The sequence below is a fragment of the Penicillium daleae genome (assembly GCF_028827525.1).
Source record: "Penicillium daleae strain IBT 16125 chromosome Unknown utg000007l_segment0_segment0, whole genome shotgun sequence".
Lineage (NCBI taxonomy): Eukaryota > Fungi > Ascomycota > Eurotiomycetes > Eurotiales > Aspergillaceae > Penicillium > Penicillium daleae.
This window is the reverse complement of record NW_026623155.1, coordinates 2245965-2266181: the sequence shown is the minus strand read 5'-3', so window position 1 is coordinate 2266181 and position 20217 is coordinate 2245965. Positions and strand designations below refer to the sequence as shown.

The 20217-nt window shown below is 50.8% G+C and overlaps 5 protein-coding genes across 5 annotated transcripts; 4 read left to right on the top strand and 1 right to left on the bottom strand.

Moving 5' to 3' along the window:
* Window positions 1-546: 546 nt before the first annotated feature.
* Window positions 547-2221, bottom strand: N7458_007983 (dual-specificity mitogen-activated protein kinase kinase; the record flags this gene model as incomplete). The annotated part of the gene is made up of 5 exons (XM_056911365.1): window positions 547-676; window positions 735-1104; window positions 1160-1451; window positions 1521-1588; window positions 1639-2221. 5 exons carry the CDS (start codon window positions 2219-2221, stop codon window positions 547-549), a joined length of 1443 nt encoding a protein of 480 aa, XP_056764191.1.
* A 6205-nt stretch (window positions 2222-8426) lies between these two features.
* Window positions 8427-8994, top strand: N7458_007982 (GPI anchored serine-rich protein; the record flags this gene model as incomplete). Its single annotated transcript, XM_056911364.1, has 2 exons — window positions 8427-8824; window positions 8883-8994. The coding sequence occupies 2 exons, from the start codon at window positions 8427-8429 to the stop codon at window positions 8992-8994; spliced, it is 510 nt and encodes a 169-aa protein (XP_056764190.1).
* Window positions 8995-11285: 2291 nt separating this feature from the next.
* On the top strand, window positions 11286-12468 carry N7458_007981 (nonribosomal peptide synthase; the record flags this gene model as incomplete). Its single annotated transcript, XM_056911363.1, has 2 exons — window positions 11286-11849; window positions 11893-12468. The coding sequence occupies 2 exons, from the start codon at window positions 11286-11288 to the stop codon at window positions 12466-12468; spliced, it is 1140 nt and encodes a 379-aa protein (XP_056764189.1).
* A 2192-nt stretch (window positions 12469-14660) lies between these two features.
* Window positions 14661-15482, top strand: N7458_007980 (uncharacterized protein; the record flags this gene model as incomplete). The annotated part of the gene is made up of 1 exon (XM_056911362.1): window positions 14661-15482. The coding sequence occupies one exon, from the start codon at window positions 14661-14663 to the stop codon at window positions 15480-15482; it is 822 nt and encodes a 273-aa protein (XP_056764188.1).
* A 1551-nt stretch (window positions 15483-17033) lies between these two features.
* Window positions 17034-19278, top strand: N7458_007979 (DnaJ and TPR domain protein; the record flags this gene model as incomplete). The annotated part of the gene is made up of 3 exons (XM_056911361.1): window positions 17034-17658; window positions 17765-18923; window positions 18996-19278. 3 exons carry the CDS (start codon window positions 17034-17036, stop codon window positions 19276-19278), a joined length of 2067 nt encoding a protein of 688 aa, XP_056764187.1.
* Between the last annotated feature and the right edge of the window lie 939 nt (window positions 19279-20217).

The window sequence follows — 20217 nt, the reverse complement described above, 5'->3', positions numbered from 1 at the left end:
TCGAAGAAGTAACAATAGAAGATGATGATCAATATGTCCAGGCTCAAAAAATGTGACACATGAGGTGAGGAAACCAAAGAAAACAAGTAGGTAAGCAGAGAAAGAAGAAAAGGCGAAAAGTGCGGGCCAATAAAAATGAAAGATATGCGAGAATGACGGGCGGGATATCAGGCCGTGAAGGATCGTATGGGTAAGTGCGTAGCCGAATCAATGTCGTAGTCGCTGGCAGATGAAAAAATGACAGGGTATGATGAGAGCAGAAGGATGTCGCGTTCTACCGAGTGCCGGCCCAGGAGGAACAAAAGACATCGTGACAAGATGGATAGCGCCAAACATAGAGCCGAAGAGGAAGAAAAACACAACGGATTGAAGCACTAGATTGTCGACGGTGGTCGATTTTTGAGTCGTGTTGACAGCCAGGTCAACCCTTGGGGGTCCAGCCACTCATACTCAAAAACAAATCGGGAACCCTGGGGAATATGACGAGAGGAAGAGAAGGACAAATTTGAGGAGGTCCAGTTAGGTGAAAGGCTTTTTGAACTCCTCTCAATCTTTCCAGTCCCACACCTGCTTCACAAAGTTTGCCATGTTGACCTTCTTGTTCTTCATGTCCACAATCCAGGGATGTTCCAGCATCCGCCAGGGTGTCGCGCGTCGAGGAGGTTCTTTTTCAAGACTGTAATGACGTTAGTGGAGAGGACCAAGGAAGTATCATAGAAGACTATCAAACATACCAGCATTCAATGAAGTACTTGAAATTATCCGACCAGCGAATATTGTTCTGCGGCTCATCCTTCAGTTTAGGGATCGGCTGTCGCACAATATAGGTGAGAAGATCGATGAGACCAGCGCGGGGTTGCATCTCCGTTCCATCTGCGGGGAAGGGGAATCGGTGCTGTGCAACTTCCAGAAGAGTCACGCCCAGTGACCAGACATCAGAGGTGATGGTGTATGATTGACCAGTGATACGTTCTGGAGCCATATAGTAAGAAGTGCCGATAAAGGTGTTCGCATCGCCCTTGGTGCCGAACTCGCCGCTGACACCGAAATCGCAGAGCTTGACTTGACCGTCCCGGCACAGGAGAATGTTGGAAGGCTTGATGTCTGTGAAATTGATTAGCTATTTGAAAGGGTCCACACTGGCCATAAAGATGCCTACCTCTGTGGATGATCTTTCTGCCATGTAGGTAGGTCAGTCCATTAAGAACGCCCTCCGCAACCTTGCCGAGGACCTTCTCTCCGGTCCGACCACCAAGCTTCTTGACCTCCTTGTAGATACTGTCAAGACTTCCACCTTCGCAGAACTCCATGGCAATCGAAATCGTGCCCGTAGACTTGTCCATAAAGGCGCCGTAGTAGCGACAGATATGATCCGACGCGCAGTCCTTGTTGAAGTTGAGTTCGCGAACAATCTGCTTTTTCACGTCGGGGTTGGGATCCGTAGTGATAATCTATGGATTGAAGGCGAGGTTAGCCATTTTCCCAACAGAGAAGTGTCGAGATGACAGAGAGCAACTAACCTTCAATGCAAATACCGTTTTTCCATCCTTCAATTTGCATCGAGTGACAGCACCGCCGGCACCTTCGCCTAAGCTCCCCAGCTCAACAATCTTTTTTGTTCGCTAGCAGCATGCCAACCCTCGTCGTCCAAGTCCTCCACATCCAAAGGCCGGCCCTTTTCCAAACTCAGCTTATCTAGGTCCGGTAGCAAGCCATTCACACTGTTCTCACGCTCCATTTGTACACCGCCGTCGCGATCTGAATACACCGAACTGATAGCCGAGGAGGGGTCAGAGTTACCGCCCGCTGGTTGGCGGAGACCCATCGCGAACGAGAGAGCCGAGTATGAAGAATTCGCTGACGTCGGACCGCTGCCTTTGGTCTCCAGATTATTCTGCCCATTCAAGTTCGTGGTCAGCGGTGGTGGGGCCGGCCGACCGTTTGGCTTCAGAGTTGATTCCTGCGGGACACTCTGACTGCTACCCATTGGGGTAGCTAGTTGTAGTCGAGGCAGAGCTGGCCGGGAGACAGGTTGTGGCAGCTGCAGTTGCGGTGCATCATTTCCAGCGGCAGGGCCGGGAGCAGGGCCGGTACCATTGACGGGTTTGGCGTTGGGCGACGGGGGGATGCCTAAGGTGAGTCTTGGGGCTCGAGGACTGCTGGTGTTGCTGCGGTTGCTAGGAACCGGTGGGCGGAGGAGCGGTACAGAAGGAGACGACATGGCGAGATTGTTCTGCCTATCGCCGGGCAAGAACAACTCGTTAGGGTCAGCCAAGGTAGCCACAGTGTCGTTGGAGTGGTCCACCGTGGGCGACCGAGAGGGGTGGGAGCGAGTGTTGGATAGAGGGTGTAGCTGGATTGGATCGGGAGAAAACCAGTAAACCAACCCCGAAACGAGTGGAAGGGGGAGGGTAGTCAGAGAGGAGCGAGGGGAAGGATAGAAGAAGCGGTGATGATGGATGAAGGAGGGGGGAGGAGATTTGGCGGTGATTGAGGAGGAGGAGGAGGTGGTGGTGAAGGAGGAGTAAGAGGAGTAAGAGGAGCAGGTGACCGCGGAGAAAAAAGCGTTGTGGTTCCACCTGCCAACCGTTTAAGAAATCTTCCAAATTAGTCGATGATATGATTTGACTACTACCCTCAATTTGTTCACACCAATGGAAGAGCCAAGAAAGTTATCATCAACATCGTCATGAAATATTAATAGGACAGCGACACAGCCGCCGAGTGGGACAGGGCGAGGACGAGGGAGATCGGGGCCTACGGGTGGTGGTGGGGCTGTTTCGGCGCCTCAGCTGAAACACGGCGATCGCATCTGTCTCGACGAAGCACTTTGGACTTGATGGGAGAGCTTAGAGATGGGAGTAGGTTCTGCTTCTCTATACATGGCAAGTGTTGACCGTGACAGGAGGGGCGGGTCGTCCTTGATGTCGAATCTGCAGAGGATCGACGATCTAGAAAGACCAAAAAGGGCTCGAAAGGCAGTGAAAAGGCCCATCAGTCCACGGCGATTGAATCTCAATTCTCACTTTGTTCCATGGATCCGGGCCTGATTCTTTGACCCTCCTCCGAGAGAGGCATTCGAGAGGCACAGTTACTGTACATGTGTGCATGCATAGAGACCTGCAGCGTTCAACATGCACATTGTTGCTTCTAGGCCTTCCTCGCTGTTTTTCCTTCGGGCCAATTTGCCTCATTCTTCGTCTTTCGCTGTCCTAACAAGGATATTAGGCACTCATACTGTGCCGAACCTCTTGCCTCTCCGCTGTCAGCGTCGAATTTGTTGTTGCCTTGAAGCCGCAAATTCCCTTCTCCGAGACTCCACCGCATCTGTCCTCGCTAACCACCCTTGAGTAGTTCATGGTAAGAGGCGCCCGTCGACATCATTGCCAACTCACAACTCACTTGTTATTGTGTATTCAAGATGGTGGGCCATTCTACAATCCCCACCTGGTGCCGTTGGTTCCATTCTGCCCTACCAACATGCCTGTGTTGCATCTACGGTCTCATTCTTTCTTAGGTAAAAGGACTTTTGTACACCGACAAGTCTTTGATTTGAGCTCTGGGGGGTGAGAATCAGTGAGAGGCGTGCCGTGTGCTGTGTATGAGTATATACTATCCAAGAGCCCGTCGTCGCTCACAATCCGAGCGTACATGTAGCTGTACTGGCATAAGTCTGCAGTAAATACCACTAGCATGATCTATCAGAACCTGCCATGCACTCCCTACTCTCGTCATTATCCCTTGAGGGAGGCGTTGGCACAGTTCAACATCTTGGACTCCTGCACTCCCTTCGCTACCATCAAAGTCACGTCCGATGTCATCATGCAGCGCATGGACCGCAAAGAACCAGATTAATCTGCTCCAGGCTACTTACGGTAGTTTTCGTGACACATTAAGCTTTGCTGCTTTCCAAGCTCCCAATTTGAAGTCCCAATGCCGAAATCTTCAAGATCAACACATTATTAGCTAATGAGGGGTATCATCGACTGCCCCGCCAACGTTTCAAATCAACACCAAGGAATTCTAACACAGCTTCGGATAGTCGGCCAAGCACATGCACTATTATTCATGTCAAACCTATCAAGCCCCTTCATATTACGGTGTGATCCACAATCGGGCTTCCCGAGTTGGACAGCCACAGCCACAATTTGACCCTGGAGAGACCTCGATGCTAACAATTGCAGGGTCGCAGCCACAATGGTTCTGGCCAACCCCTTGCAGGATATGAGAGCATCCACCAAGGAAGCTCATGGTCGATGTCATCTCATTATTATGTCGGAATTGGTGTCCGTCCCTTGATCCCGTAAAGTCATGGACCGTAACGATTCAGCAAGGTAGGAACTGGCTATTCTGATCCCGACATCGACACTTCGATTACAGTCGTGTCATGTCATGTCAAGCTATCAATACTTCGAATTGACACCTATACGTAATCCTTGATAACGACAGCCTTGGGAAAGAAACACTCAAGTTCTAAACTTAATCAGTCACCAGTCCATGTTTGTGATGCACACTCCGTATTCCGAGCGTTTAGCATGCCAAAGTCCACCTACCCTATCGACGGCTTGACCAAACATGGATTTTGAATAGCGAGATTCATCTATGGCGGTGACGATCCGCCAAGTATTGGGACTTTGATGTGTGGGTGAGTCTGCAATCGACGCATTGTCGCTAATCTCTTTGAACCCAAATCTTTAGAGTTGTAAACTCCGGACTATAGTTGGATAGTAGGGTAATTTGGCATGCCCGAACGATGAAGGCTTCGTCTGAACCTGGCGTCGAAAGCTCGGGGCTGGTGAAGAAACCATAGAAACAGGCGTGCAACCAGGCCTGGACTGCCGACTGAGAAGTTGGTCGCCTCCCTGACGACGAATACTTTGTTGCTCAGATGGAAACTTCATGAGATACTTGGCCTCGCTCCACCAGCAAGCACCTTCCAAAGTGCCTCGATATCATCCACTGATACTCCTGGCTGTCGGCATGTTCCTATAGCCCCTTTTCTCTTCGAACCTTCAGAAGTCAAACATCTCAAAGAATGCATTGCGCCTTTCGTGCTAGGATCAGGATTGAACTCAGGGATGAATTCAGAGTCCCGATCCACTCTTACTATTATTAGTTATCTCATGAACGACACCCCTGACAGATCGTGAACTCCCCGAAGATAGGACAATCTAAACATACAACGAGAAAGAACAAAACAATGATTCAAAATGATAAAACTGGGGTTTACACTTTATATTAGGACCATACATGCGTTCTCACAGATAGAATGCATCGAGACCCGCCGTTTCTATAGAAAAGAGGGCCAGGAGACGTAACAAGATGCGACCAAATTCGATAGTTTGGGCACGTCGACTCGACAAGCACCACGAGGTACGAGGACCATCGGGACTTGTTTCTGGCAATTGAGAGCGCCTTCTTCACCCAAGAGAGTTTATAGTTTATACACGTCGTACAAGCTTGCCAATTATTCTTCAAGTGACTGCTTTGCGCAAGCTCAGCCTGTCAACTTGCGAACTCTCCTTCCCCCTATCGTGGAGCCTTGAGCATAACCCATTCCAACCCGGCCATTGGACACGGCAACAGGAAATGGTCACCAGGTACCATTCCAGAAAAGTATCTGGCGGTTCTCACAGCCACTCAGAGAGTAATGCCCACGGTCGAGACTCGAGAAACTGTGGTCCCCCCGGATATTCGATCAACATCTGCGCACAGATACTTCCCTCCAGTTCCTGCGCTGAGACCAATCTCATCTTACTGGCTCAAGGTGTTTCTTGTACAGTAATCGGGCATCCATATTTACATGTAAACAAACTGTACGGCGTGCATCTGCGCATGAGCAGCGCGCCCAGGTCTCTGGACCCTACAGGATTTGCACTGTGCGATGCCAGGGACCAGGCACCAAAGGTCGAGACCCCGTCACCGTCCTCCCCCCTTTCTCAGTAGTATTATTACCCGATATTCCGCTTCATGGAACGGGTATTGTATCTTGCCTAAGCCGGCACGACGACTGCGCCCGTCGAGGGATCCAACCACAGATCTAAACCCGCCCAAGCCTGGCGTCTTGGTCTCCGCTCCTGGTGGCTTGGGAAACCATCCGAGTAAGCACCGTCAAGCACTTTGACAAGAGACCTGGGCTAACCGTTCAGAGAGTGGTTACAGTAAACCCCGAAAGTTAGCCCCTCCCGCTCCGGGTACGGCCGCATTGGCAATGGCAATTGGAAGGTGCAATGTAATTGTGGTCATTATTATTATTACTGTACGGAGTACGTACTCCGTCCTGGAACGGGAGTGTGTGTGTGTCCTGCGTATGTACTCTGTAGATTTGGTTGAAGCGGTTCGCTTACAGTCGAATCAGATGGCGGATCTGCGTTGCTTCATGGATATTTCTGGAACTCATTTCCAGCCGACGAATGATTAGTGACCAGATAGATGGTTATATTTAATAAAGCGGGAGACCTTGGTACATATCGAGTCTACAGCTCTGTAAAGCTCAGAAACCAAATACCAAATCGAGTAATAAAAGTGCGTCAAACTTATTGGTAGATAGATTCATTATCAGACTGGCGAACGGCGTGCTTTCCACCTGGTTCTTTCAATGGATTGAGGCGGAGTCAATCGAGAGGAGCTGATAACTCCTTTTAGGCTAGGGAATGTAACTTAATTACGGACTACACTCATATAGTCACACTAGGATGAGATTCGACCCGGACGGATCGAGCATCCAGAACAGCAACCCCCAGCTAAAAGGATCAGGGGGCTAGGCTCCACTCCAACGGACAAGTCATCTTGGAAGGGTTATCGCTTTCTCGGCAAGAGACTAGAATAGAACAAGATTGGAAGAGGCCTCTAAATACTCCATGCAGTAATAATATGGGTCTAGAAAGGGAAGGTGATCCAGAAACCGCGATTCGCCCTCCCCACGGTAGGCTATCACCTGGGGAAACGCAGGGAAACACGGTACAGTACAGCACTAGTATAGTACTGTAGGGAGCCTCGGGAGCGTGGGATTGAAGATCAGAGAGACTTGAACCTTGGGATTTGAACATGAACATGAACATGAACATAAACACATGAACATGACGACCGTCCAGAGTAAAGATTTGCAACCAGCGTCATCGAGAGCGGCCCCAAAGTGGACTGAGCGAAGTTGTTCTCACCGTGCAACCAACTGCGTTGTTGACGGTGATGGACCCGTGCCCAGTGGAAATCAATCCATGGACGGTTCAGGGGTAAAGTGGAGGCCTTGCCACACCCAGAGGCCATCGTGAGTGGCTATAGCGCGAGGGAAGCGGCACCAGGAACAGGCAGTGGGTCGGCGGTGGATTGGTGGATTGGCAGACGGACGATGGGGGACGCGGGCTGAAACCCGCTAACTGATCATGTTCATTTCTCCCGTCGACGATGCAATTTGCAGGCTCAAACAAGGGTCTCTGTTTATTAGGTGAAGATGAAATGATGTCGGAAAAAAAATAAAATGAGAGGGAAGAGCGGACGGGAGTGGCGGTCTGGAATATACTGCCCATCTTATGCTGGCCCGCTACTCCGTACAGGAGAGTAGTAATGCTGGAGACTACTACTGTCGTAACTACGGAGGATGGAGGACTCACTGTTATGGCTCAAGTAAGGCGGTATCCAAAAGTCGCCTGTCTCACTCCATTTCGCAACGTGCAACCTCGTCCGACTCCACTCTCCTCCACCCTCCATCCACCCACCTCCACTGCCATTGCACCAGTTAACCTTCAGGTTCTCATTGAACTAACCCCCCGATCGGCATCACCTCCAAGCTAACGTTGCTAGTGACTTTCAAAATTACCATTTCCCGGTCGTCATGGCGAAACGGCTTATCCCACGCGCCTCGCTGCACCAATGAACAACCCCCTGCCCCTGTGGCTCCGGGGTCCAGCCATCAGGGCTGTGCGTGCAGCCCAGTGGAAATTCAGGTACGGATGGAAGAAAGTTCAGGTTCCTGGCGTCGCGTTGCTCCAAGGTACCGACGACTCGAGCGGCACAGTCTGTACACCGCAACGTGTGATGTACTCGGAACTCCTCCCACCTCTCTCGATGACCTTTAGCGACTAACCCACCCAGGATGACGACTCCGCATGTCTATCAGCGTGCAGGTCCAGTTCAGACAAACTCGGCCTTCCCCTTTTTTTTAGGGGCGGAAGTTGCTGGCCCCGCCGATCAGCCAGTCTAATCTCCCCGTTCATACAAAGAGCCCCTGGCTCCCCCGTGCTGCCCTGTTTCTCTTTCTTCCCTTTCCAAGTCCATACTTCGTTGCCATCGCATCAGTCACTCTCTCGACTTCGGTCATCCACTCTTTACCAACTACCACACTCTTTGCAAACAAAAAGCTACGCTTTTTAACCCGCCTTTTAAATCACCTTTACGGTTTATTTTCCATCTCCCAAACAACAATCAAAATGCGTTTCGCCGCTGTTACCCTTGCCCTTTTCGCCGGCCTGGTTGCCGCTCTCCCCAACGGCGCTGAGTCCACTGTCTACCAGACCGAGGAGGTTACCATCACCTCGTGCGCTCCCACCGTCACTAACTGCCCCGGCAACGCCAGCGGTGCTACCTCCGCTCCTGCCATCACCACCTCCGTTCCCGCTGGTGGTGTCTCCCCCGTCGGCAGCTCCTCCGTCTCCAGCATCCCAGTTGTTGTTCCCAGTTCGGTTTCCGCCCCCGGTGTTCCTTCCGTGACTGTTGTCCCTGTTGTCTACACCACCTGCGCTGCTGTGACCTCCTGGTCCACCGTTGCTGTTCCTCCTGCCTCCACCCCCGCTGCCTCCAGCGTTCCCTCCAGCGTTTCCCCCGTCAGGTAAGATCCGTACTTCATGTGCATCTGATAATCAACATTGCTAACAACATCTCAACAGCTCCGCCACCGCCGTGCCCACTTCCACCCCCGTCTTCAACGGTGCCGGTGCTCTGTCTGGCTCCCTTGGCTTCGCTGGTGTTGCCGCCGCCGCCGCCTTCTTCCTGGCATAAATGACTCCGTCTGTCATGGACTGCTTCATGTAACGCCATTCCTCAGTGGAATGGTAAGCGTGTAGTTGTCTTCGCATAGGAACTGGGTGCGGGAGAAACGGAGAAAGATGCTCTTGTGATATAAACCCTGGGTTTTTGGTGATTTTATACCTGACTCAATATTGTTACTTGCTTCTGATTGGATATGCTTATCCCTTGTTTTTATTCCTTTCTTGCTCTTCTTGATATACATATTTTCTTCTTTGGCTTCTCTGGATAGCTTCGGAGTTGTGTGTGAAGCGCTTGACGGCTTGAACACGACCTTAATGTAAACCATGACAGCTTTCACCATGATTCCTTTGCTTCCAGATCCCGTAAGCCCCACCCCCTTTTTTTTGTGTGAATGTATACACATCACTTTGACTATCTATTTTCCTTTTATAATCTTAGATGTTGTGAATGCATTAGCTAATTTCCACTTATTACGAGTGTTCTGAACCTTCTTTAGAAGAACCGCCCATCTATTTTCCAGTAAGAAACGTGTTTCCCTCAGCTTGAGGGCCCTTGAGGACCCTCGATGGGGGCCTGTATGTTGCCCTTGTGTTTATAATGGTTGAAAATCATTCTCCCTTCTTGAACACAGAACAGAAATTCTTTCTTGAAGGTGACAGTTGTCTAATCTAGACCCTTAATCATCGTTCATTCGGACTGGACTATGGCCGTCTTGCAAACAACACCCCTTAAGCGCGTAGCACTCCATACAGATATAGAATCCCCTCGGTGGCAAATCTCACATCGATAGTGAATGTTGTCCTTGGGCATACCTAGGGTGCACACGTCTCAATATCTTGCATCGTCAATTGGTATTAACCGCATATCAACATATTCTTCAACACACAGTGATACCCCTTACTCTTTAGCATAGTCAACTAGCAGGTTCTCAACATCCGCGTTCCCACCCCTTCTAGCCCACCAGAACACAGACCGTCCAAAACAACCTCGAGTGTCACCGGTGACAGTTCCCGTCGCTAGTAAGACCTTTACTAGTTCTAGATGACCGTGTCGTACGGCTATTGATAATGGCGTTAAACCATACTGATCTCCCAGATCTGGATCAACAGTAGCATCGACGAGGATTGCTTTTGCAATATTTCCATGTCCGGAAAAGGCAGCAAGAACAATGGCGTCTAACCACAATGATCTTTCGTAATTGCATCGTTCTTCTCCATACCGAGCAACATTTTAGCGATACCATAGTGCCCTTACATTGCTGCCTGTGACAGTGGTGTGAACCCATACGTAGGATCTCCGACATCTGGGCCGGCTTAAAATTCCATTAACTTCTACACCACTATTTCATGACCATGGAACAATGCAGCAAGGAAGGCAGTGCAATATAAACCACCTGGGGTGTGAATGTTAGCCCCTCGATGCAACAGCATTTGCACTACTGTATCGTCTCTGGACGGTGCAATTTGGAGTTCGCTGCTAAATGCCTCACACCGGGCCTTGACGTCGGCACCTTGATTCAGAAGTATCTAAACTACCTTTTCAGGGCCGTTGAATGATGCGGCCGTGAGTGCGTTGCTATTTTTTTCACACTGGGCGGTGACGCCCGCACCTTGATCAAACAATATTTACACCAGCCTATCATGACCTCCGTATGATGCAGCTGCGAGTGCGTTGCTGAACCGCCTCTATGGAGTATTCACGATGTATGATGCGTCAGCATCCCTTGTGCTGAAGGTATGATACTGTTCAAGGCAAATTTCAACACCAGTAATGTAGCGTAGTACACAGGAGATGCTATATATCTTAGACGAGAGTCAATGTCGTCGTACACCACATCCACATGCCACAGCTGGTCAATGTCATGTAGCTTTATCTATGTCACGAAAGCTGTCGGTTTGTCTTTGAGATTACGATTTTACGTTCTTTGGAATTGGTTTAATAATGAAACTAATGCATAGCCGCGAAATAAGTAAATGGGAAATCTGCGAGCTTTGCCTCGTCTAGTATTTCGATAGAGACAGTTAGCTCTAAGAGGAAGACTAGGAATCGAATACATCACTATTGGCTGCTTTCATCACTTGGGACAAGGGACTCGATCTGCAGCAGGTGGGAAATTTGACACTCGACACACGGCAGCAGTTTAAAGACTTGGTTTCAAAGATCAAGACTGATATTGAACAAGCTCTACCACCCTATATGATACCTGCTCTCTTCATCCCAGTCCAGACACGGAGAAGAAGAGCGAAAACATCAGCCGGCATGTCAACTTTCTTTCCCTGGGAGGAGATTCACTGGCAGCAATGAGGCTTGTTAATATTGCGGCAAGAGATTTGCGATTGACTCTGACTGTCGCGGATGTATTCAAATCTCCGGTTTTGGCGGACCAAGCGACACGTCTCCGGCCACTTGTCCAGACGAAGCACGTCGCGCCGTTCGAGTTGATGATGGATGGAAATCTTCTGATTCAAAACTTGGTGGATTCAGTGGCAAAGCAATGTGAGCTGACCTCTGGCAAAGTCGAAGATATCTACCCATGTGCTCCATATCAGGAAGAAATGCTGCACGATTCGCTATATGGCGAGCGGACACAAATGGGCCAGGAAGTCGTTCAACTTGCCAGTGATTTGGACCTCCCGCGATATATGAGCGCATGTGCCCGGGTTTTCAAACGGTTCCCCATTCTGCGTACTAGAATTATTGAAGATTCAGGCAAGCTCCTTCAAGTTGTTATTCGAGAAGATCTCACTTGGCAGCAGCCGACATCTCTCCCTGCGTATTTGGAGGCTGAAAGTCAGGAGAGGCCATCGCTGGGGAAAGCCACTCGCTCGATGGGCATTGATATCGGATGGCATACACCTGATATTGTCGATTCATCATTCGATATTTGATGAAATCTCATTGGGCCAGATTCTCGGCGCAATATATGCTGTAAACCAATCTATTCCACTTCCCCCGGTTAACCTGGCCTTTGCGACATTCCTTGGGAAGATCAATAAACCACACCATGATCTATCAGACGACTCCAAACAGTTCTGGCGATCTTATCTGTCTCCGACTCCGGGTTCCAGTGATATTCCCCTTTCAGATGACGAGTCTGCCTGTCGACCCTGCGCCAACTCTGGCATACAACGTCTAGTGACATTCCAGGCTGGTGCAGTGCCAGCTTTACAGCAGCATGGGACAGAAGCATCTCTTGTCCGCGCAGCCTGGGCATGCGCATTGGCTAAGCACCATCAAAGTCCCAACTCAGATGTTATCTTCGGTACAATTTTGACAGGACGCAATATTCATCTTCCCGGTGTCGACGCGTTAGTCGCACCAGCTCTGCCACATACGCCAATTCCTGTTCGCATGTCTTCTGTGCAATATGAGAAACCAGCCCATTTCCTCGCCCAGATTCAGGCTGATGCGACAGCCATGATTCCATTCGAGCATGACGGGATGGACCGTATCCGCGCTATAGATGACCAGGTACACGTGTGACAACATCCGAACCTTGCATGTGATTCAGCCGATTCCGCAAGGGTTGACTTTGGATTCAAAATCTCCCTTCCCTGGACCTATCATTTCTGACCCCCGTGTTGAGGCTCGGGAGATGCGGCATTTCCACTGGTATGGCCTCCTTGTGGAGTGCACGCTGTTACCAACTAATGGCTTCGTTATTCGAATGTGTTTTGAGCACAGAATTTATCCGCCGGAGAGTGTAAAAGGGCTGCTGGATGATTATTCGCAAGCTATCCACGAGCTGGCTTGTGGGTTGACTGAAGGGAGCCTTGCTTGTCAAATCACCAGATCAGAGATTCTTTGTCCTCTTTATCAGATATTTCCATGGACGAAGAAAGGTCATGATTTCCTACAGAGATACATTGCTATGAGCTGTATATAGTGCCTCGAAATACCTTTCAAAGACACTCTGAAGAGAAAGAAGATTCTGCGTAACCCTTGCCAGTTCGGCATCTTAGTCCTTGAATGTAGTGTAAAACCTGACCAAAGACTGTGTGACTGCAATACCAAGCGAAAATAGCCCGGCGATCCCGGGGGCGATTGAAAGTGGATCAGCCACCGTGATCGATAGTTCTTGGTGCAAAAAGTCCAGGTGGTTCCGCCAGCGGTTAATTATACATAGCGTAGCTGCTATCTCAGAGCTGGTATTCAGCCTCGGCAAGCGGGGAGCACAGATGCTTCGTTGCCCAAAACGGGGCTGAGCATATCGAGGTCGAGAAACCGTTGTATGAGCATTCATTCGATGTGTCTACGGCCTTTGGCTTCGGCGGCCCATCCGTCTGCCATGCTATGCTATACAGAATCGAGTTGAGCAAACGTATGGGGCCTCTTACTACTGTAGCAGGCCACCATTGCGTTCTTTAATTCCTCCCCAGATATTTGATTTGTCCGATCATCCTCCTTGGCAAGCTATTTATTCCTGGGTGGGGTATGATGAAGTAAAGCAAATTAAATTATGGCTCGTGTGATTGCGATCTGTCATAATGAATCTCTGATGGGGATTAAGAAAGCTCCATCTGTTGTTGACGCTCATCTTGTCCGGTATGCGGGTCGTTTATCCATCTGGTCTGCTCAGGTACATGCGACGCATACCTTCCCCAGATTTGGTCAATCTCCCGCACCCCTTGAATAATGCCGTAACAACGAATCATTCGAGCGGGCTTTTCGATTATATCTCTGGCCATGTGGAAGGGCCCCCACGATTGCATTCCGTCCCTGAAGGGTCTAAGCCCCCCAAAAGCTTACTGCGAGGACGCCTGGCCCCATTGGCCTCCCAAAAATAGGCGGTCCACTCGTAATTTTACAGGCGCACGGCGCTTCCAACAGCCAAACGGGGCGAACCTCGTACAATTCTGGATGAAAGACGATGGTTAATGCGTAGTACAATGACTATGACCTCGGATACCATCAATTACACCCTGCTCGAGGGTCTTGGCCTTACGAAGGGGGCACTGAATTCCGCCAGCAGGGTTGTCGGTGTCCCTCGTCCAGTCTGCCTCGTTGGAAGGGGCGGCCCCTCTATATTGAGGACCTCCAGGGCCAATGATTGAGACGCTAAAAACATGAAACCAGGAAGAACGTAACCCTGATTCTAAGGCACACATCAACTTATGTACTCACTCGTTTCAGAGGACAGGGTTTAGATCCAATGTCATGTCGCGGAAGGTCGGTAAAGATGATGTTCGATCTCTAACAGGGCCTTGTGTGGCAGTGAAAGCCAACATTACTCCGGCCCCAACAAAGGATTCTCATCCTCCCATCAGCTTAGAGCAGCACCCTTACAGTCAGACGAATGCGGTTTATAAGGCGACCTAAACCCACACAGGGGCAATGGGCCTTCGAACGCCTGGCAACTATCTATATTGCTACCGAGAGGCAAGCTAATCGACCCGGAGAACAGTTATAGATTTCGTGGCTCGCTCGCGTTTCAAAAAGTATAACACGAACGAGATACGCGCTTGGCAAAGAACCCATTGATCGACGGTTTCCGAAGTGGCTTCTCGCGTGAATGCCGGACCCCAATTCCAAGGCCTTGACCTTCCTGATCTTCGGTTCCGGATACGAGCTCTCCAAGACGATCCACTATTTACGTCTATCCAAGCGCACGCCATTCGTGTTTAAAGATAGAAAACCGGATACTATATAAACTGTGGCCGCTTGGACTCCTCCTAATGTCCCACGAGAAGCTATTCTGCTCTCTTTTTAAGAGATCGCAGCTAGCATCGTCTCGCAAGCGCCAACACGACTCCAAACTACCTCTCATGGACCTCTCGTCGCTCGAGGGTCCTCCCCTCGCTGATCCGAGGGTCAATGTCCCCGCTGATTCTACATTCCCTCGTATCGAGGAAGAGCCCCCAACGCCGGAAACTCCGAGTCATTATCATACTTATTTCAACCTCTACACAAAGCCGTTACCCCCACGGCCTGCCTCGGCGGACCCTTTGGACTTGCGACAATCACGGCACTCAAGATCTGATATTCATACTGCCGGGTCTTCCACCGATCAATTCCGGAGTGATAGTGATCTGCGGCGTGTGCCGGCGCAAAGAGGCAGGAGGAGTACTTCTAATGAACTGCGGCCCGGCGAGGGCATCACCGGGACAGAGCCCGTACGAGAAGCCCGTTCCCGCTCGCCCCCCGCGAATCTGTATCTATATGCTGAGTGCCGAGTGCCTAGACGGCCTCGAAGTGCGCCTCTTGTTTGGCTGGAGGATGAGGAGCTGTGGGTGGTCACTGGGAGTTCTACATCATCACAACGTCCTCCGACCCGGCCTAGTCGGCCGGCTCGACTGGAAACACACATGAGTGAGCCGCTCCGGCACAGTGAACCTCTTCTTGATGAGGACTTGGACGTGGATCACAGTGCACTCTCGCCTCCGCCGTCGTATGATAGCCATGGCTTCAGTCATACGCACGTGGTTCGACAGCAGCGTGGCGTCGAGTCCCGCTGGGGCGCCGTTGCGCGGCGTATGCATAATTTGTCGAATGGATGAGCACGCGACATACCTCATGGAAACTGTCCTCTCTTCTTTTATTGACGTGATCATGAAGGAGATTGGGTTCTCAGGGATGAAGAATGGTCGAAGATTGACCTATATGTTCAAAAAGTGTCCCGACATCGGGGATTGGGCCGGGACAGGGATTCAAACGAGTCATTGCCACTCGCCCGGTCAAATAGAGTTGACGGGGCTGAGTTGAAGTCGAATGCCGGAAGATCTACCGGGACACTCTGTTTTATATCCTCGTTCAATTGGATATTCCATCAATGTGGCTGGTTCAAAAGTACGAAAAGTACAAAATCAATGCCTGGGAGCTGAGGCATCGAATTCAAACGTTGATACCCCCGAGATCGCAAATCGCCTGCAGCCATCGACCGGTTCTTCTGTTGTTTCTTTTTCGTTTGTCTCTGCGGAGACTATGGAGATCTTTTGTGCAATTCTGTCCATATATACCCACCCGGTCCCTGTCTCTTGGGGTAGAGAATTCAAGACCATTACCATTGATTGTTTCAAAACATCCGAGTCAACGGAGCTAGTCTAGTCATCAGCCCTAGAGTCAGCATTCTCACACTTTGAAACAGATTACTCACTCATTATTGATAGCGTTCGTAATAATCACCCCCTCCTCGTCTCTCCCAGTGTATCCCCTGTGATACTGACCAGGGCATCCCCTCTTCTTGCAGAGAGCTGGTCCCAGCGTTGAGCGTTGGCGTGTGCCTCTTCCAGCAAACTACAGGATCCACTGCTCCACCTCGAGACCTCTGACCTGTCCGATGCTGTGTGGCTGCGAGCACAGTCACAACTCGAAGGGGAGTTCATCATCCTGCGCTGGGTGGACCAGCAGAGAAGAAGCTTCTCGAATTCCCCCAGCCATTGTACTTTTACGTGCCGTCATGCCCGGCAGGAATTAGTTGACTCCACGTCTCCAGTCGTCTTGCGCGCGCTAACACAGACCAGCAGCTCTCCAGCCTCTGGAATAATTTTTTTTTCTTCTTTGGGCCTCGTGGCCCGCCAGGAGCCAACAGAATAGGATCGAAGATATAGGATGGAAGACGGGACTGGACTACTGTAGATAGTATATAATCTGTTCAAAGTACGAGACGTGGGGGAAATACCCCTCTCATCTGTGTTTATACCTCTCTTCTGTGTTTCCTATGCTCCCGTTGTACGTCCGCTGGTCTACAGTAGCATCTTCTGCCCCTGACAGGTGCGACTAATGACCGATAACCTGATAAATTGATGACTGGATCATGCCTGGACGGACCTGACCTGACCTGTTTTGTTTTGTTTTGTTTTTTTTTTTTTTTTCCACTTTTCTACCTTTGCTATTCTTTTTCTTCTCTTCTCTTTTTATTTCCATCTAGCTCCTACATTCGTGCACTGGACTCGACTTCTCCATTAACCTCTTCGAGTGTCATTTTTTTTTCCAGATCCGAACCGTGGTTGAAGTCCCCGATTTCCGCGCTTCTACCGCCTTCGTCGTCCTTCGATCCCACCCCCGAAGAAGGAAAAAAAAAAAGGCGAAAAAAAGGGCAAACCCAACTAATGGTCCAACTCGCCCACATCTTCAAAAAGGACAAGGACAAGGACCGGGAGAAAGAGAAACCAGAGAATCACCAGAAACCAGATTCCTCTGCCTCCGCCACTGCACGACCGCCTTCCACCTACGATCTTCCCGACCCTCCGACCCTCTCCTCGCGACCTTCTTTCTCCAAGTCGCCCGCGAAATCCACCAAATCCACCAAATCCAAGTCGCCCGCCAAATCCCCCTCCAAGTCACCCACCAAGTCCTCCTCCCCGACCAAGAATCGCTTCTCGCATAGTCGCTCTTCCTCGTCTACTTCCACCCAAACCGCCCCCTCCTTCTCCAAATTCACCCGGTCTTCACGAGACCAGGACCTTCACCCGCTCAATCTTCCTCCTGACGAGCTACGCCGTCGACTCTCGGCCATGGCGGCGTCCCGGGATGACCAGCGGAGCTCCATGGACATTGATCCGCAAGAGCCTCAGCTGAAGCAGAATGGCACCAACGGCACCGAGGAGCGCAGTCCGACTCCCCCGCCGCACAAGTCCTCCGGCTCGACCGACGAGGCTGATTCGTTCAAGTTGGCGGGCAACAAATTCTTCAAGGATGGTGACTACCGCCGCGCCATCGAGGAATATAACAAGGGTATGTTATTCATCTGAATTTTCCTCATTCGGTCGCTCCGTTCTGTGGGCGGTTTCTTTCAAAAGCACACTTTGGCTGAGACTTGGCTTCTTTTTCCCTCTTTTAGCAATCGAGATCAACCCGAACTCATCGGCCTACCTGTCCAATCGGGCGGCCGCTTACATGTCTGCGAGGCAATACCTGAATGCGCTCGAGGACATCGAGCGGGCCCATGACCTCGACCCCACCAACACGAAGATTATGCACCGCATGGCCAAGATTCTGACCAACTTGGGCCGGCCAGCGGAGGCTCTGAATGTCTTGTCCCAGGTGCCCGATGCGAGCGCGACCGACCGGGCCCCCGCAGAGAAGATGCAGAAGTTTATCGCACAGGCCGAGGAGACACTGGCGGAGGACCGTGGTGGCTCGATGGCTATCTTCTGTCTGGACCAGGCCCGTCAAGGCCTGGGCCAAGGTGTGAAGGAACCACGCAAGTGGACCCTTTTGACCGCCGAGGCACAGCTGAAGATGAACAACAGTAACTCTCTGGGCAAGGCACAGGATCTCGCCATCACTTTGCTTCGCGAGAACAGCCAGGACCCGGATGCGATGATGATCCGTGCCCGCGCTTTCTATGCCTCCGGCGAGACCGAACAGGCGATGAAGCTGCTGAAGATGTGCCTCGGGCTGGACCCGGACATGAAGCAGGCCATCAAGCTGCTGCGCATCGTGCAGAAACTTAGCCGTACCAAGGAGGAAGGTAACGCCGCCTTCAAGGCCAAGGACTACCGCCGCGCGATCGATCTCTACACTCAAGCCCTCGAGGTCGACCCCGCCAACAAGGATATGAACGCCAAGATTCTGCAGAACCGGGCCCAGGCCTATATCAACCTCAAGGAATATGACTCGGCAATCGAGGACTGCACTGAGGCGCTGCGCCTGGACCCCGGGTACGTCAAGGCGATGAAGGTGCGTGCCAAAGCGTACGGCGGTGCCGAGCGTTGGGATGAAGCCGTGCGTGAATATAAGAGTGTTGCGGAGAATAACCCCGGCGAGAAGGGCATTCAGGAGGAGATCCGCCGGGCCGAGTTTGAGTTGAAGAAGGCCCAACGCAAGGACTACTATAAGATTCTCGGGGTGGGCAAGGATGCTTCCGAGAGCGATATCAAGAAGGCCTATCGCAAGATGGCTATTCAACACCACCCGGATAAGAACCCGGATAGTGAGCACGGCGATGAGAAGTTCAAGGAGATCGGCGAGGCCTACGAGACTCTGATCGATCCTCAGTAAGTTTACTTATCTCTATTGTGGTATGTACTATCTGATGGGACTATTCTAACCATATTCCTCTTCTTCAGGAAGCGTGCTGCGTACGATAACGGCGACGACCTGATCGACCCATCCGATATGTTCGGCGGCGGCGGCTTCGGCGGCATGGGCGGTATGGGCGGTATGCATGGAATGGGAGGCATGGGAGGAATGGGCGGCATGAACGGCACGCACATCAACATCGACCCCAACATCCTGTTCAACATGATGAACGGTGGCGGTGGTGGTGGCTTCGCCTCTGCTGGTGGTCATCCCTTCGGCGGCCAGGCTCGCGGTGGTGCCGGTGGCTTCCCCGGCGGCTTCCCCTTCTAAACGAGCCTATTTACCCCGTTACTTCCTCTCCTCTCTCTACCAAACTCCGACCTACCACGCCAAGCCAACTGGGGAGCGAGAACAAAACAGCAGCTTGTGCCGCAAGTCGAGCCCCGAGTCCCAATACTGAGTCTCGAGCACCGTAGCCGCTCAGTTGACTTCCATCTCAGAACCCTGGTGAGCTATTGGCAAGGCTCCAGGGTCAAAACGACAACCGCTAGAACGCTATATTTCATCTCCTCAACCCTGCACGTAGACGACACGATCGATTCTAAAAAGGCGTTTTTGTTCCTCCTTGACCTCTCTCATCTTCATCTGTCGTGACCCAGCGGTGTCTTGTTTCCTGCCTCTTACCCATACCATACTTCACGGAAGCAACATGATTCCCATATGATAGACCTTTGTTTTTCATGTTTGATGTCAGCTTTTTTTTTTCAGTTTCCCCGCTTGAAATTGGGTTTCAACGTTTTGCTACTCCCTGTTCCTTTTTCTTCGTTTTCCCATCTTGATCTGTGACTGGGTCGAATCCGCTTCGGTGCCTTGGCTCTAAAGTTGGAGGCTTGTCTTGTATATGAGTGCTGCATGGATCGATGCATAGAATCAAGGTGATGGTGGTTGCGGTAGTCATCTTGCATTGGCCAGACGGGATGAAATTGGAAGATTCCTTGAAGGCTGGGGTATACATCAGATATCATTTATGGCGTTATCTTTTTTGTTAAAGTTCCTCTTCATGTGGTGTTGTGTTTTTGGTTCCAACACTTGAGATGAGTACATTGCTCGGATTTATCTGAAATGAGTCTTTACAAGTTGCTGGCATCTTTTAAAGTGTGGATTTACTCCTCTCCACGAGGAGAATTGCGTAATTTATCATCGGGTTATCCGTTCAATTGCTATCTGCATTCGAGAGTCATTGATTTCTTCAGAACTACGGTCCTAGGC